Consider the following 12,571-nt stretch of genomic DNA (forward strand, 5'->3'; position numbering starts at 1 on the left):
GGATTGCGTTCTTGTTAATGAGTAGTTGATTACTGTCGGATTTTCTTTAAAGATACTAAGTTAAGAAATTATTATTTAAAAATCAAATACTTCAACTTTCAATGCATTGAATATATAAATTTTTATAAAAACTTACATTTTATAGTTTTAAAAAGTGTTTTGCAGACACTCATCTTTAAAAAAATAGTACAATGATTACTCTTATATATAAAAAGATGTGTTATTTGAACAATCATTTATATGACAATTTTTAGAACAACCATAAAATAACACATCTAAAATATGTAAAAAACAAAAAACACCTATGAAACATATCATAAATTAGAGCCCTTAAACAAATCTTTCTCCTACCAATGTTCTGTGTTTGAATTCAAGCATACGAATGCAACAATTTAAATTTATTCATAGAGTTTTGCGAGATGTTACAATGATACATGATTAGAGGAAATAGTCTATGCAGATGTTCATTTAAACCAAAGGTAAATCTCTTATTTTCGAGGGTTAGTCCAAAATTGGAAAAATATACTAAGTCTAAATCCATAGGATATTCGATAATCATTCCAATTCGAACAAAAAACTATAAGGACTATATTGTCATTTAATTACACCACCTTCTAATTAGTGCCGTTGTAACAAAACTGGTGATACAATTGTATTTGGATAACGTGGCCCAATCTTCAAATGCGTAGTGATATGATATCTATGCATGTATGAAAATCTCAACTCACTCTATACACTACACAACCTTCATGTGTAGGACATTGATTTCAAACACGGACAAGAAGAAAAAGGTCCTTCATTAACAACTCTAATTCCCATTCTGTCCCTCCTCCGGTGACCGGAAAAAATGGCAGTCTCTGCCAGTGTCAGTTAATGCTATCCTCTACAGTTCAGCTACGTGAGCCAGGAATGGTGAGCAGTAGGAACTTGAAGGTTGTGAAGTTTTGTAATGGAGAAATGATGGGACGAAAGATTGAGCTTCATGCTGCTACCAATGGTTGCACTAAGAATGTTTATAGGAAAAATATATCCATGTCTCTCACTGCTGATGTGGCTAGCGAATCCAAGGTTTATCTGAGTGAACTTCTTAATTTGCTTCTCAATATCCAATGCAATTTAAACTCATATTTGGTCTAGAAAGAAAGCATGAATATGTTAACTCTTTCAAAAAATAAAAAACATGAAAATGTTAACAGAAAAAAAAACACACATGAATATGTTGAAACATTGTGAAATTCTTAGTGCAAAGTTGAATGTCTTATTTGGCTTGTATTTTGACCATGAATTTATAATTATATAGTTGCAATACCATGACTATATATATAAGCTTATTTTGCTACAAATAAATATAACTTTTTGTTAGATTGAAGCTGGTTCAATATTTGTGACCTATACTTCAATGGTTGGTTACTTGGGTCCACTGTATCAAGGCCCCTCCATTAACATTTTCTTTGCTCCCATTTCAGTGTACATGGGAATAGACTATTTATAGAACCAACAACTTTATACTTGTGCATGCCATTGATTAAGAGTTCTTTTTAGTGTACAATACTTTTTTTTTTTCTCCGCCAAATAGCCTAGCGGCTAGAGAAATTCACCTTGGGGTGTCGGGGTTCGAACCCTGGCCTCTGCATAAATGATGCATTATCCCTTATTAAGTGTAACAATACTTCTACTACACGTAAAAATATATACTTAATTACATCAAAAATAATAAATAAACTTCAATCGAAACCAATCCACTTAAATAAATAAATAAACTTCAATCGAAACCAATCCACTTAAATTCAATACAGTAATATAGGGCTTATGCATCATCATTTGTAAAAAGTTAGTTTATGTAAAACCAATATGTTTCCATATGATGAATGTGAATATGGGATAGTGCAGTTGAAAAATGCAGATGTGGAAAAAAGGGATCCAAGTACAGTTGTGGCGGTTATACTTGGTGGAGGAGCTGGAACCCGTCTCTTCCTTTAACTAAGCGACGAGCAAAGCCTGCTGTAAGTTTTTCTTTCTTATTCTTTCACCATTTTCTCAATTGTTCCATTCATTATAAGCATAGTAGTTGCTTATAGTTTGATCTATGAAGCACTAACGCAAACACGATAGTGACACTATCACGTAGATATAGGTAATAGTTTAAGAAAATAGAGTGATTGAATGTAACAATAAGTGTTGGTGTTACTAACCAAACACTAACCACTTTCAATTTGAAGTATCAGTGCTACATAAGTTTGGCCACCCTGTCAAATTTTGTTTTCATGATGAAGGCTTTTGATATAATACTATTTACTTGTTAATAACTTGGTCAAGGAAATGAAAAACGTAAATGGTGCAATAAGTAGTCTATGCTAATGCTATCATGCATTCAATTTCCATAATGTAAGCAGCTACATATTAAGTTGGTTATGGTTTCCTATACTAGGTTCCAATTGGAGCGCTTATAGGCTGATTGATGTGCCAATGAGTAACTGCATCAATAGTGGGATCAACAAAGTGTACATTCTCACTCAGTTTAATTCAGCCTCACTCAACAGACATATTGCACGTGCTTACAACTCCGGTACTGGAGTCACTTTCGGAGATGGCTATGTCGAGGTATCTCTCAATCGATGTCGCATCTTTTTTCTTGTTACTTGCATCCTAAGTCATCTTATGTGTGTTTGGGACTGATAAGCAGCCACGCGTTGATTTGTAAATTATCTTTTATCTAAGAGTGCTTGTTCTGTTTCAGGTTCTTGCAGCAACTCAAACTCCAGGGGAGCAAGGTAAAAAGTGGTTTCAAGGCACTGCTGATGCTGTACGGCAGTTCCACTGGCTCTTTGAGGTATTTATTAGCCTAAAGCAATCAAGAAAACCACAAAATATAAGTTGTAGCTTTTCTTTAATGCAGGTTATGGACCAATAAGCAATTAAGTGTGATGATCTAAACTATGTTTTTCATGAAGTAGGATCCAGGAGCAAGGATATTGAGGATGTTTTGATTCTTTCTGGGGATCACCTCTACCGTATGGACTATATGGACTTTGTTAAAGTAGGGATCATGTCAACCAATTAAGCAATATTCTCTCTTTCAGTTCAGTAGATTAATTCAAATTATTGACTCTTAAGACGTTTTCCAGGATCATCGAGAGAGCGGTGCAGATATCATCTTTCTTGTCTGCCAATGGATGACAGGTAAGTTACTTCCCGAAGTAGTAAGATTCATGTCATTTAGTGTTCATCTCTTAGCTCAATAATACTATTATATATCTTACTGTTTAAAACTCGACTATGCAATCATTATAGCGCGCGCCTCAGATTTTGGTCTAATGAAGATTGATGATAAAGGAAGGATCCTTTCATTTAGTGAAAAGCCTAAAGGAGCAGAGCTCAAAGCAATGGTAAGTCTCATGTTTATCATACTGCTAATTGTTAATACTACAAGTTTCAAGAGTTAGACTCACATAATACTGCTTCATGATAAAGCAAGTGGATACAACCGTTCTCGGTCTTTCAAAGGACGAAGCTCTAGAAAAACCATACATTGCTTCAATGGGAGTGTACGTCTTCAAGAAAGAGATACTTCTTAATTTATTAAGGTACAGATAATGTTGTATCAAAATGTTAGGTTTTTCTTGTGGCTCACGTCATCTATCAATGTACTCTTAAAATACAGAAATATGCACAAATATGTTGATCCTATTGCCAAGCTTGTTTGCTCAGTGCTACCAATTAATTTAATTTAGATGGCGCTTTCCAACTGCAAATGACTTTGGATCAGAGGTCATTCCTGCCTCAGCTAAAGAATTTTACATGAAGGTATGACTGATAAAGAAGGTCTACTGAGGAGGTTTTTATGTAACGATTTCATCTATGTTGTGACAGCATTCATCATTCTTTGTCATTGCAATGGATTTAAACCAGCATAAAATTTTAGCTTCTAGTTTATGAAAAAAAATTATCTGAGATAAGTCTTCAATTCCTAACTTAGACAAGAGTCTTAAAATCTTATAGCTGCTTATGGAGATGCTAGGTGAATAAATTCCTAAAATGATTTAAGGTGAAAAAACAGATTATAACTTATTCAAGAAACTATTAAGTTATTACAAGATGATTTGAACTTTTAATTGCTTATTGGTGAATAAATTCATCACCTTTGCATCCAGTAGAATGTTCGCTTTCACTTATTATAGATAATTTATAGCAAAAATTTGAATGCAGGCTTATCTCTTCAACGATTACTGGGAGGACATAGGTACCATCAGATCATTCTTTGATGCAAATCTAGCCCTCACTGAGCATGTGAGTATCAATTTCAATTGTAATTAATGGAAAACCTAAGAAATGAATTAAATTCAAGCTTTAAAAGCTCAACTATAGACATAATTTAAATTAATTTGTTTCATTGAGATTTGAAAGAACTATTTCTTTGTTCCATTATTTTGAAATATAAAAACAGTCACTTAGAATGCTTACTTTCTATATTTTCAGCCATCCAAGTTTAGTTTTATGATGCCGCAAAACCATGTACACATCAAGAAGAAACTTACCACCATCGAAGATTGACAATAGCAAGGTCATTCTACATTTTCATTGCTTAACCTCGATATCATTACTTCTCTCCATACCAGGTGATCACAACTTTCTGTCATCAAATCTTCAACTAAATATATTATGTATCCTTTCTTATGCAGATCGTTGATTCAATTATATCACATGGAAGCTTCGTGAATATGCCTTCATAGAGCATAGTGTGGTTGGAATCAGATCAAGAATAAACTCAAATGTTCATTTAAAGGTTTGGTGTAACCATTCTACTGTTTTCAAAAAGATGACAGTGTATCTGTATTCAGCACTACATATATACTTACCTGATTTACTAGTTATGTGGAAAGTCTCAGTTTATAGGTTAATATTCCTAAGTTTTGCTGGTAGTAGACTATGTATTTTGGCATGTTATTCCTAATTGTGTGCTCATTTAGTTCTACTGTGTTACACTTCTATACAGGACACAATGATGCTTGGGGCTGATTACTATGAAACTGGGCAGAAGTGGCAGCACAGTTAGCTGAGGGAAGAGTTCCAATAGGAATAGGAGAAAACACCAATCAAGTAGGAACTGAAACTTTCACTACAATGGTAACATTAGTTTATGTTGCTATAGTTGCTAATTTCTTCTCATTTTCTGCAGAGACTGTATTATTGACAAAAATGCTAGAATTGGAAGAATGTTGTCATAGCAAACTCAGAGGTATGCTTCTAAAACTATCTACAGTGCATAAAAGCTTACTTATCAAATGACTCAAATCACTAAATCATTATTGATAATTGAACACACTTGTGAAAATAAACATTACTTAACAGTGTATAGATGAAGTAAACATTACATATGTGATAATTGAATTAACTGCAGGGAGTACAAGAGGCTGATAGATCATCAGAAGGGTTTTACATCCGTTCCGGCATCACTGTTGTATTGAAAAATTCAACAATTGAAGACGGGCTCGTCATATAACAAACTCACCCATCATTTGTTTGAACGAGTTTACCATGGATTAGAGGATTTTTGTTTTTGTTTTTATGAATTGTAAAAATAAAAATAAAAACACAATGGATATAAATAGATTGGCATATCATCCATCTTATATTCCAATTCTGTCTATCTTAACATCTCATAAAAATTATTGACTCAATTACACTTTAACACACTAAAAATATTACATTTATGTTATACTTGAATTGCAATCTCTCTGCTTTGCACGGATTCGTTATCAAAAAAATGAGATTGTAAATCTGGTGAAAAAAAAAAAAAAGATTTGTAAATATAAATAGAACTGCTTATTTCTTTATTACATTATCAATTATTACATTTTATTATAAAAAGACAACAAATTTTTTTTAGTTAAATAAATTGTTCAAAATTAAAGAAAGAGGTGATTTCGAAAGAAAATTAATGCTCTTAAGGATTCAACTTTGAGGGCAGTGCACGTCAAATTACTTCTTAAGAAAAATTTACCAGGTGTTACTCGGGTGAAAAGTGAAAACTCTTCAGGTTGACCCAGGATATAAAACCCAACACCGTTCGGTCAACAATATATGACCCAACCAAATGTGGAATCAGTCTACATAGGCTCAATTACAGAGCTTTGTGCAGACACCCAAATTATTTTTCAATCCACATATAGTAAAACATCGACTCATGAGAAAATTAGTAACTTATATTATATTCACATATATATATATATATATATATATATATATATATATATATATATATATATCAAATCATGAATGTGTAGCAATTTCATCAAAAATTAAGATTAAGATATCTTATTCCATATAAATTGAGAGCTTTAACAGCTAAAATATCAAAATAATTTACAACGTCAACTCATTTTCATATCTCTGCAGATCAAAGAAATAAAATAAGGGAACTTTTCAGATAAATACAATTTGAGGCACATTACATTATAATTGATCAGAGTAAATTATGTAAAGGTCTAGGTCAGGTTTATGGAATAAGCTCTGTACAGACAAAACTCAACTCATTTTCATATCTCTGCAGAACAAACCGCTCCTGCGAGACTATAATGCTGGTGACAGTACAATTCACATCAGAAAAGGGTTTTCTACAGGTCCTCCTGCTCGATGAAGATAATCTATGGCAGTTTTTGGCAGATCATAGTTGTATATGTGAGTCATTTCTGGAAAGTCAACTCCTCTAGCTGCTACATCTGTTGCTACTAGAAGATAGCCGCCACCTTTCCTAACTCCTGAATTGAAGAAACAGCAATCCATCATTACCATCGCTTTTCAACACTAGTCATTACCTCATGAATTGAAGAAACAACATTTTAACACTACCATCCTTAAACTAGCATACTTATGGTAGCCGCACTAGGCTTAATATGCATTTTGATGAGGGTCAATTCTATAAGAGTAGCACTCATATGAAACATCGGGTGATTTGAAGCCAAAGACATCCTAACTTTTGAACTAAATGTTCCCTTGAGGATAAACATCGTTCTCAGCCGGTCCCCATTCTTGATTCCCCTCCTCCAAGGAAACAATATCAAAGATTTTATTAAAATGTTGGTTGTCCTTAAACCGATGTTCCCAGTTAGTCAGGTAGACTGAAACAATATAAATAGGTTATCCAAATAATAGTTTGACTTGTATATTAAATCTTGTTTCAAACTCAGTTATAATTTGTATTTGATTATTCACCCATGGATTAATGGCAAAATGAATTTGGATGGCCACATGAAAATCAATAATGCAAGGATACTAGAAAATTGGAGGTTGCTAATGAGATTTCCAATCCATATCAATCAATTAAGTGGCACTTACCAACAGAGAAGCTGCTCGTGAATTGAAATTCATGTCATCTTCGAGGAGGAGGATATCTAAAGAACCATGATATGATGTTTTTAGAAAGTCAATCACAAGGGACGTGGATGGAGAATTACCAGCCTTTTTCGACTTCTCAGACTGCATAATAGAATATATAATATTAGATGATTGATAACTTTATCATATTACCTGGGCTGATTCAAACAGACATTAAATGCACATGTTTGGGGTAATAATTTCAATGGTGTCAACTGTAAAGTACTAAATAATGCAAGCAACCAAGTCCTATACTATTGGCTTGAAAGTGAGGCAGCTGATCTCTAAATTAACTCCCAAGCATCTAATGGATATGGGCAGCCCGGTGCACAAAGCTCCCGCATATGTAGGGTACGGGAAGGGGTCCCACCATTTGGTATATTGTAGCAACCTTACCCTGTTTTTTACACAAGAGGTTCTTTCCAGAACTTGAACATGTGACCTTTCAGTCACATGACAACAACTTTACCGTTGCGCCAAGGTTCCCCCTTCATTTGATGAATATGGAATGGTCATAAAAGAATTAAAGGTTTTTATCCTCTAAAGAGCAAGTAGTATCTTTGTGCTAATTAGTAGTTACAATGTGACAGGGGTTGACAGGGGTGACTTGTGAGAAAATTATGGGTGGTTATTATAGATTTGATGTTTGTTAAGTATTATGAGCTTGTATTTTGTCAAAAACTGAGACATGTAATTTACTCCCTAAAGCGCACCTTGTAGTCCGTGACCTTTCAACTGCTTGAGAAGTATTAGATTTCAAATACCGATAAAATTTTTTTTATCAAAAAGTAAATAAAAATAACTTATAGAACAACACCAGCACAAAATAACACTATAACATAGAAAACGCTCATCGCTTATAATATGCACTAAACATTAATTATGAAAAAGCTAATGGCATTAGTTCGTTTTTGAAATTATTTAATGCAGCTTACAACTATTTCTCATGCCTCACAGGATAAATGTTCTGAAAAATTATTAACAAAGTAATTCACGTACTAATTATAAAGTAAATTTCATCTACTCGCTGAGCATAGACTACTGATTGCATTATCCAATTGATGAGTAATCAAATTGAAGGAGGAGGTAATATAAGAATACATTATCAGCATACCTGCTCACTAACAAATATAATGCCAGACTCGGGAGCATCGGATTGTATCAAGGATAACAGGGTTTGTAGTTTTCTTTTTATATCACATACCTGATGATTGAAAAATTGAATAGCATTAGAAATTTACTAATGCCCAACATGGGTATTTATAAGAGACCCAAGTTTAAACCATTCTATATCTTTCCAAGGTCAAAGGGTGGGGGAAGATGAGTTACAAGTGCATTAAAAAAAGACTAAGTTTTGTTTTAAGTAATAGAAAATTAGAAATACAAGAAGTTGCTTTAATACTCAAGATTTCTTACTATAAATCTATGAGATAGACGAGACGGCATGGGCTCCACCGGACTAACGTGAATATGGATCACATCCCTCTGGAAAGCAAAAACAGTCAGAATGAATTTAAGGCAGACAAACAAATAATCCATGTAAAAAAAGACCAACAAATAATCAGACGAATCAGATTAATATACCTTAGTCCATTTCTGCTGCACAGCTTCGTTAAGAAATTGATTGTGCTGTGGTATAGATGCACTGGCAAAAACTGTCTGACGGTTATTACAAGACGAATATGAGGTCAAAATCTTCCGGAGAGAACTCACTTGCTTTGAAGAATTGAAAATGAAGTCAACCTAAGCAGATAAGAATAAAAAGTATAATAAGTACTTACAAAATTGCTCAAGGGAACTAAAAAAGAAGTTGGGAGACAGGGCTTATATGATTCCAGGCTTTATATTTTTATATTTCTCAACCCAATACAATTTCCCAAAGGTGTGAAAACCCACTTCCGACTCGGGGCTTATATGAGGAAATAATGTTATCTAATATGCTAAATAACACTTTTAAAGTGCTTTTAAAATTACTTAACTTGCTTTCTTCCAATTCATTAGCTACATTATATCACATGGCTGGATAAGAATGGGATGACTAATAACATTCTATATCGTTTTTAAAGCAATTATAGAAAGATGTTGGTGCAGCTGTATATTTTGAAACATACGCACAGAGTCGCTGAAGGCAAATCTGGAATTTCGCCTTCTTAGTTCTTACCCTAAACAGCACAAGTATACAATTGCTGAAAAGTGTACAAAGATAAGACACAATTCAAATGTGAAGAGAAAACTTTTACCTCATCAACAACCAACACCCGCAAGTTTCCAAGCGAAAAAAGTTGTCTTTCAAGCATTTGGCACAAACTCTCCACTGTTGCAACTACTATTGCTGGAGGCTCAGCCTAAAATTGAAGAAAGTTGATCAAAGCCTGAATGAGCAACATAAGGGAATTCTCTATCATACTAGTGCAGCTAGTGAGCAGTTAAGCAAAAGATAAAAAACAATGTTAACAGAGGTGGTGTTCAATCCGAGCTATTATATAGCTTTTGGAAATTCAAACCATTTCCCAACATAGGTCTAACACGTCAAATACACAACATACACAGGGAATTAGTTGATCATACATGCCTAATCTGTAATGCCCATCCACTAACCATATGCATCACAAACATATATGATATATCCAATGAAATATATGACTTTAAACACCCCCAAGAGCATGGTACCTATATACCACAGTTTGGTCAACGGCCAGATGTACAAAGTTAAATAACAACTACTCCGGTAAATAATTGTATCGAAACAAACACAACAGGTTAATAATTTACTATTACAGAATAAACAGAAAGTACAGTATCCTAAACTTGATTGACATTCGAGAAACTGTAGCATTGTGCATCAATTAATATCAGTGAGACGTGGCTGCAAAAAATGGAAAGGATAAAACTAACTAACTGACTGAGTACGAATGAATTGCATCAGTGGCAAATATGTTGAATAAGAGTCAATTTTTTTTTATCAAACTGACAGATATACATTTTAGCAAACACCAAGTCCATTAGACTGTAAAATAATCCCCAACAAATTAAATTAGAAGATTTTACAATTGCATTGCAGCGGAAACTATTTGTTAGTCACCACCACATCTATTTGATTAAAAATACCATAAAATAAAATCCTTTGAAGAAGATAATGAAAGATTTCCACCTTAAACCAACTCTTGTGCCTTCTCAATGTTCCTCCATCTAACAGAGCCATGATGGTACATGATCTCTGCTCCCCTTCAACTCCTGTTGGCTTTGCCGCCAGTATCCTAGCAACCTTGGTAACCTTGTCATTAAATATATTTTTTGCACTAAGTCATTTATTTGCCTTTTTCCAAGGGTGTTCCCCTTGATATGTTGCATCAAAGATAATTAACATGTCACTATGATACCATAACTCATACAAAATCTTACTTGCATGCCAAGTTCACGGGTTGGCACCAAAACCAGTGCTTGAAAAGAAGATTTTCTAGTGCTGATGATGGAATAGATCAATAGCAAGTATGCAAGTGTCTTCCCAGAACCTGTCTAGATAAGAAATAAAACAAGGTTACACATCTCCCTTTTGTGAATTCATTTGATGGATAGAAGACGATACATAGAGAAAGATGAGGACTGAAAAGCCCGGACAACATGGTAGAATATACAGAGAAAAAGTAAAATAGAAACTTGATAGAATTTGGATCATGCGCACAAGAAAGTAACGCACACCAAAAAACTTTGTCTATCTAAAATGATCGCAACAACAACAACAACTAAGTCTTATCCCACTAAGTTGGGTCAGGTACATGGATAAAATTAGGCCATATGTTCTATCATATACCATATTTTGCTTCAACATCAACTCAGGCCACATAACAAATAAGAAATGGCACAACAACATGAATCAATCAATGAATAACATAGAAATGAGAGATTAAAAAGAACCTGAGCATGAAGTATGCAATCACGGCCTGAGAAAAGACGAGGCAATGCTTGTTTCTGGACCGGTGTAGGCATGACATATCCAACTTCTTCCATCCTGAAACCATATTACAAAATTAATAATGATAAAGCAGATTAGATTGTGTGGAAAAATAATAAAATTGAAATTAATTTGAGAATAATGGAAATTAGAGTTGAAATTGCCTTTGGAGTAATTGGTCGGGAACATGAGATTGACATAATTGTCTGAGAGTGATGGGGACTGTATCATCGTCTGCAGTAGGAGGAATGATGGCAGAAGTAGGATTGGCAATGGCTAGTGGAGTTGTTGTTGTTGTTGTGACGCGGTGGTGGTTAATGTTAGTAGAAGAGGAAGAAGAAGAAGAAGAAGAAGAAGAAGAAGAAAAAGAAAAGGTTTGGTTTTGAGATGAAGGAAGAACACGAAGAGGAAGAAGAAGATGTGAGACTGATAGAGTTCGAGTGTCCATATCTATACTGTATCTGTTACTCTCTTCCTTTCCTACCTACTATCAATCTTCAAATAAACTAGTAACAAACGCACACGAGTACATATATTTATGTATTATATGTTTGATGTTATAATAAAGTAAAATTGCACTAATTATATAATTTATACTTCTGTGAATATGTAGAAAACACTTAATTTTAGTTATAATGAAGAAAATAGAATTGCTAGGTAATGCTAATGCATAAATGGACTAATATAAAATAATCCACATAGTCTGATATATTAGTCAATATTCGCTTCTCCCGTACATTTTCTTTATTTACGATATTTTAGACAACATACATTTATCCCATACATTTTAGTTGATGACGAATCAATGTCATTGTAGAATTGAAGTGAGGTGATATTCTACATAGTACAAACGTTTTATTAAGAATTATTTTTAATAAATGACAACATGTCCCGTGTATCAAAGTTAATTTAGTCGGTGTCAGTTTATCTTGTACATTTGAGTTAATTCTGAAATTTTAGACAACGCCCATTTGTCCCATTCATTTTAGTTGATGAGGGTTCAATATAATTGTAGAATTAAGATGATGTGATATTTTAAATAGTATAAACGTTTTCGTAAGAACAATTTTTTAAAAATAAAAACTTCCCCGTGTATCTTAGTTAGTTTAGTCCATGAAAACTTATCTCGTACATTTGAGTTACTTTTGAAATTTTTGTTAATGCCCACTTCTCTCATGCATTTTAGTTATTTACAAAATTGTAGACAATGTCCATTTATATCGTTCATTTTAGTTGATGACGGTT

General features: G+C 33.6%; 2 protein-coding genes across 2 annotated transcripts; one reads left to right on the forward strand and one right to left on the reverse strand.

The window, feature by feature from the left end:
• The first annotated feature begins 873 nt into the window (after window positions 1–873).
• Window positions 874–5,500, forward strand: LOC120577897 (glucose-1-phosphate adenylyltransferase large subunit 1, chloroplastic). Its single transcript, XM_039829786.1, has 12 exons — window positions 874–1,068; window positions 1,891–1,966; window positions 2,429–2,601; window positions 2,738–2,830; window positions 3,126–3,180; window positions 3,292–3,386; window positions 3,472–3,584; window positions 3,732–3,804; window positions 4,207–4,287; window positions 4,994–5,048; window positions 5,177–5,181; window positions 5,399–5,500. The coding sequence occupies exons 1-12, from the start codon at window positions 874–876 to the stop codon at window positions 5,498–5,500; spliced, it is 1,116 nt and encodes a 371-aa protein (XP_039685720.1).
• An 829-nt stretch (window positions 5,501–6,329) lies between these two features.
• On the reverse strand, window positions 6,330–11,834 carry LOC11443130 (DEAD-box ATP-dependent RNA helicase 58, chloroplastic). The gene is given in 11 exon segments (XM_039829787.1): window positions 6,330–6,624; window positions 6,627–6,755; window positions 7,332–7,476; window positions 8,489–8,578; window positions 8,791–8,859; window positions 8,959–9,117; window positions 9,615–9,719; window positions 10,526–10,648; window positions 10,777–10,890; window positions 11,290–11,383; window positions 11,491–11,834. Coding segments are annotated over 11 exon segments (1,440 nt in total). The 5' UTR covers window positions 11,775–11,834; the 3' UTR covers window positions 6,330–6,496.
• Window positions 11,835–12,571: the final 737 nt, after the last annotated feature.

The sequence above is a fragment of the Medicago truncatula genome, unplaced genomic scaffold (assembly GCF_003473485.1).
Source record: "Medicago truncatula cultivar Jemalong A17 unplaced genomic scaffold, MtrunA17r5.0-ANR MtrunA17Chr0c30, whole genome shotgun sequence".
NCBI classification, from domain to species: Eukaryota; Viridiplantae; Streptophyta; class Magnoliopsida; order Fabales; family Fabaceae; genus Medicago; species Medicago truncatula.

What these genes read in the sequence shown, in the direction of transcription:
- LOC120577897 (XM_039829786.1), top strand. Translation starts at nt 874, where the DNA reads ATGCTATCCTCTACAGTTCAGCTACGTGAGCCAGGAATGGTGAGCAGT. An exon ending in TGGTGGAGGAGCTGGAACCC is followed by an intron (nt 1,967 to 2,428) that starts GTCTCTTCCTTT and finishes TTCCTATACTAG; the next exon opens with GTTCCAATTGGAGCGCTTAT. An exon ending in CTAAAGAATTTTACATGAAG is followed by an intron (nt 3,805 to 4,206) that starts GTATGACTGATA and finishes ATTTGAATGCAG; the next exon opens with GCTTATCTCTTCAACGATTA.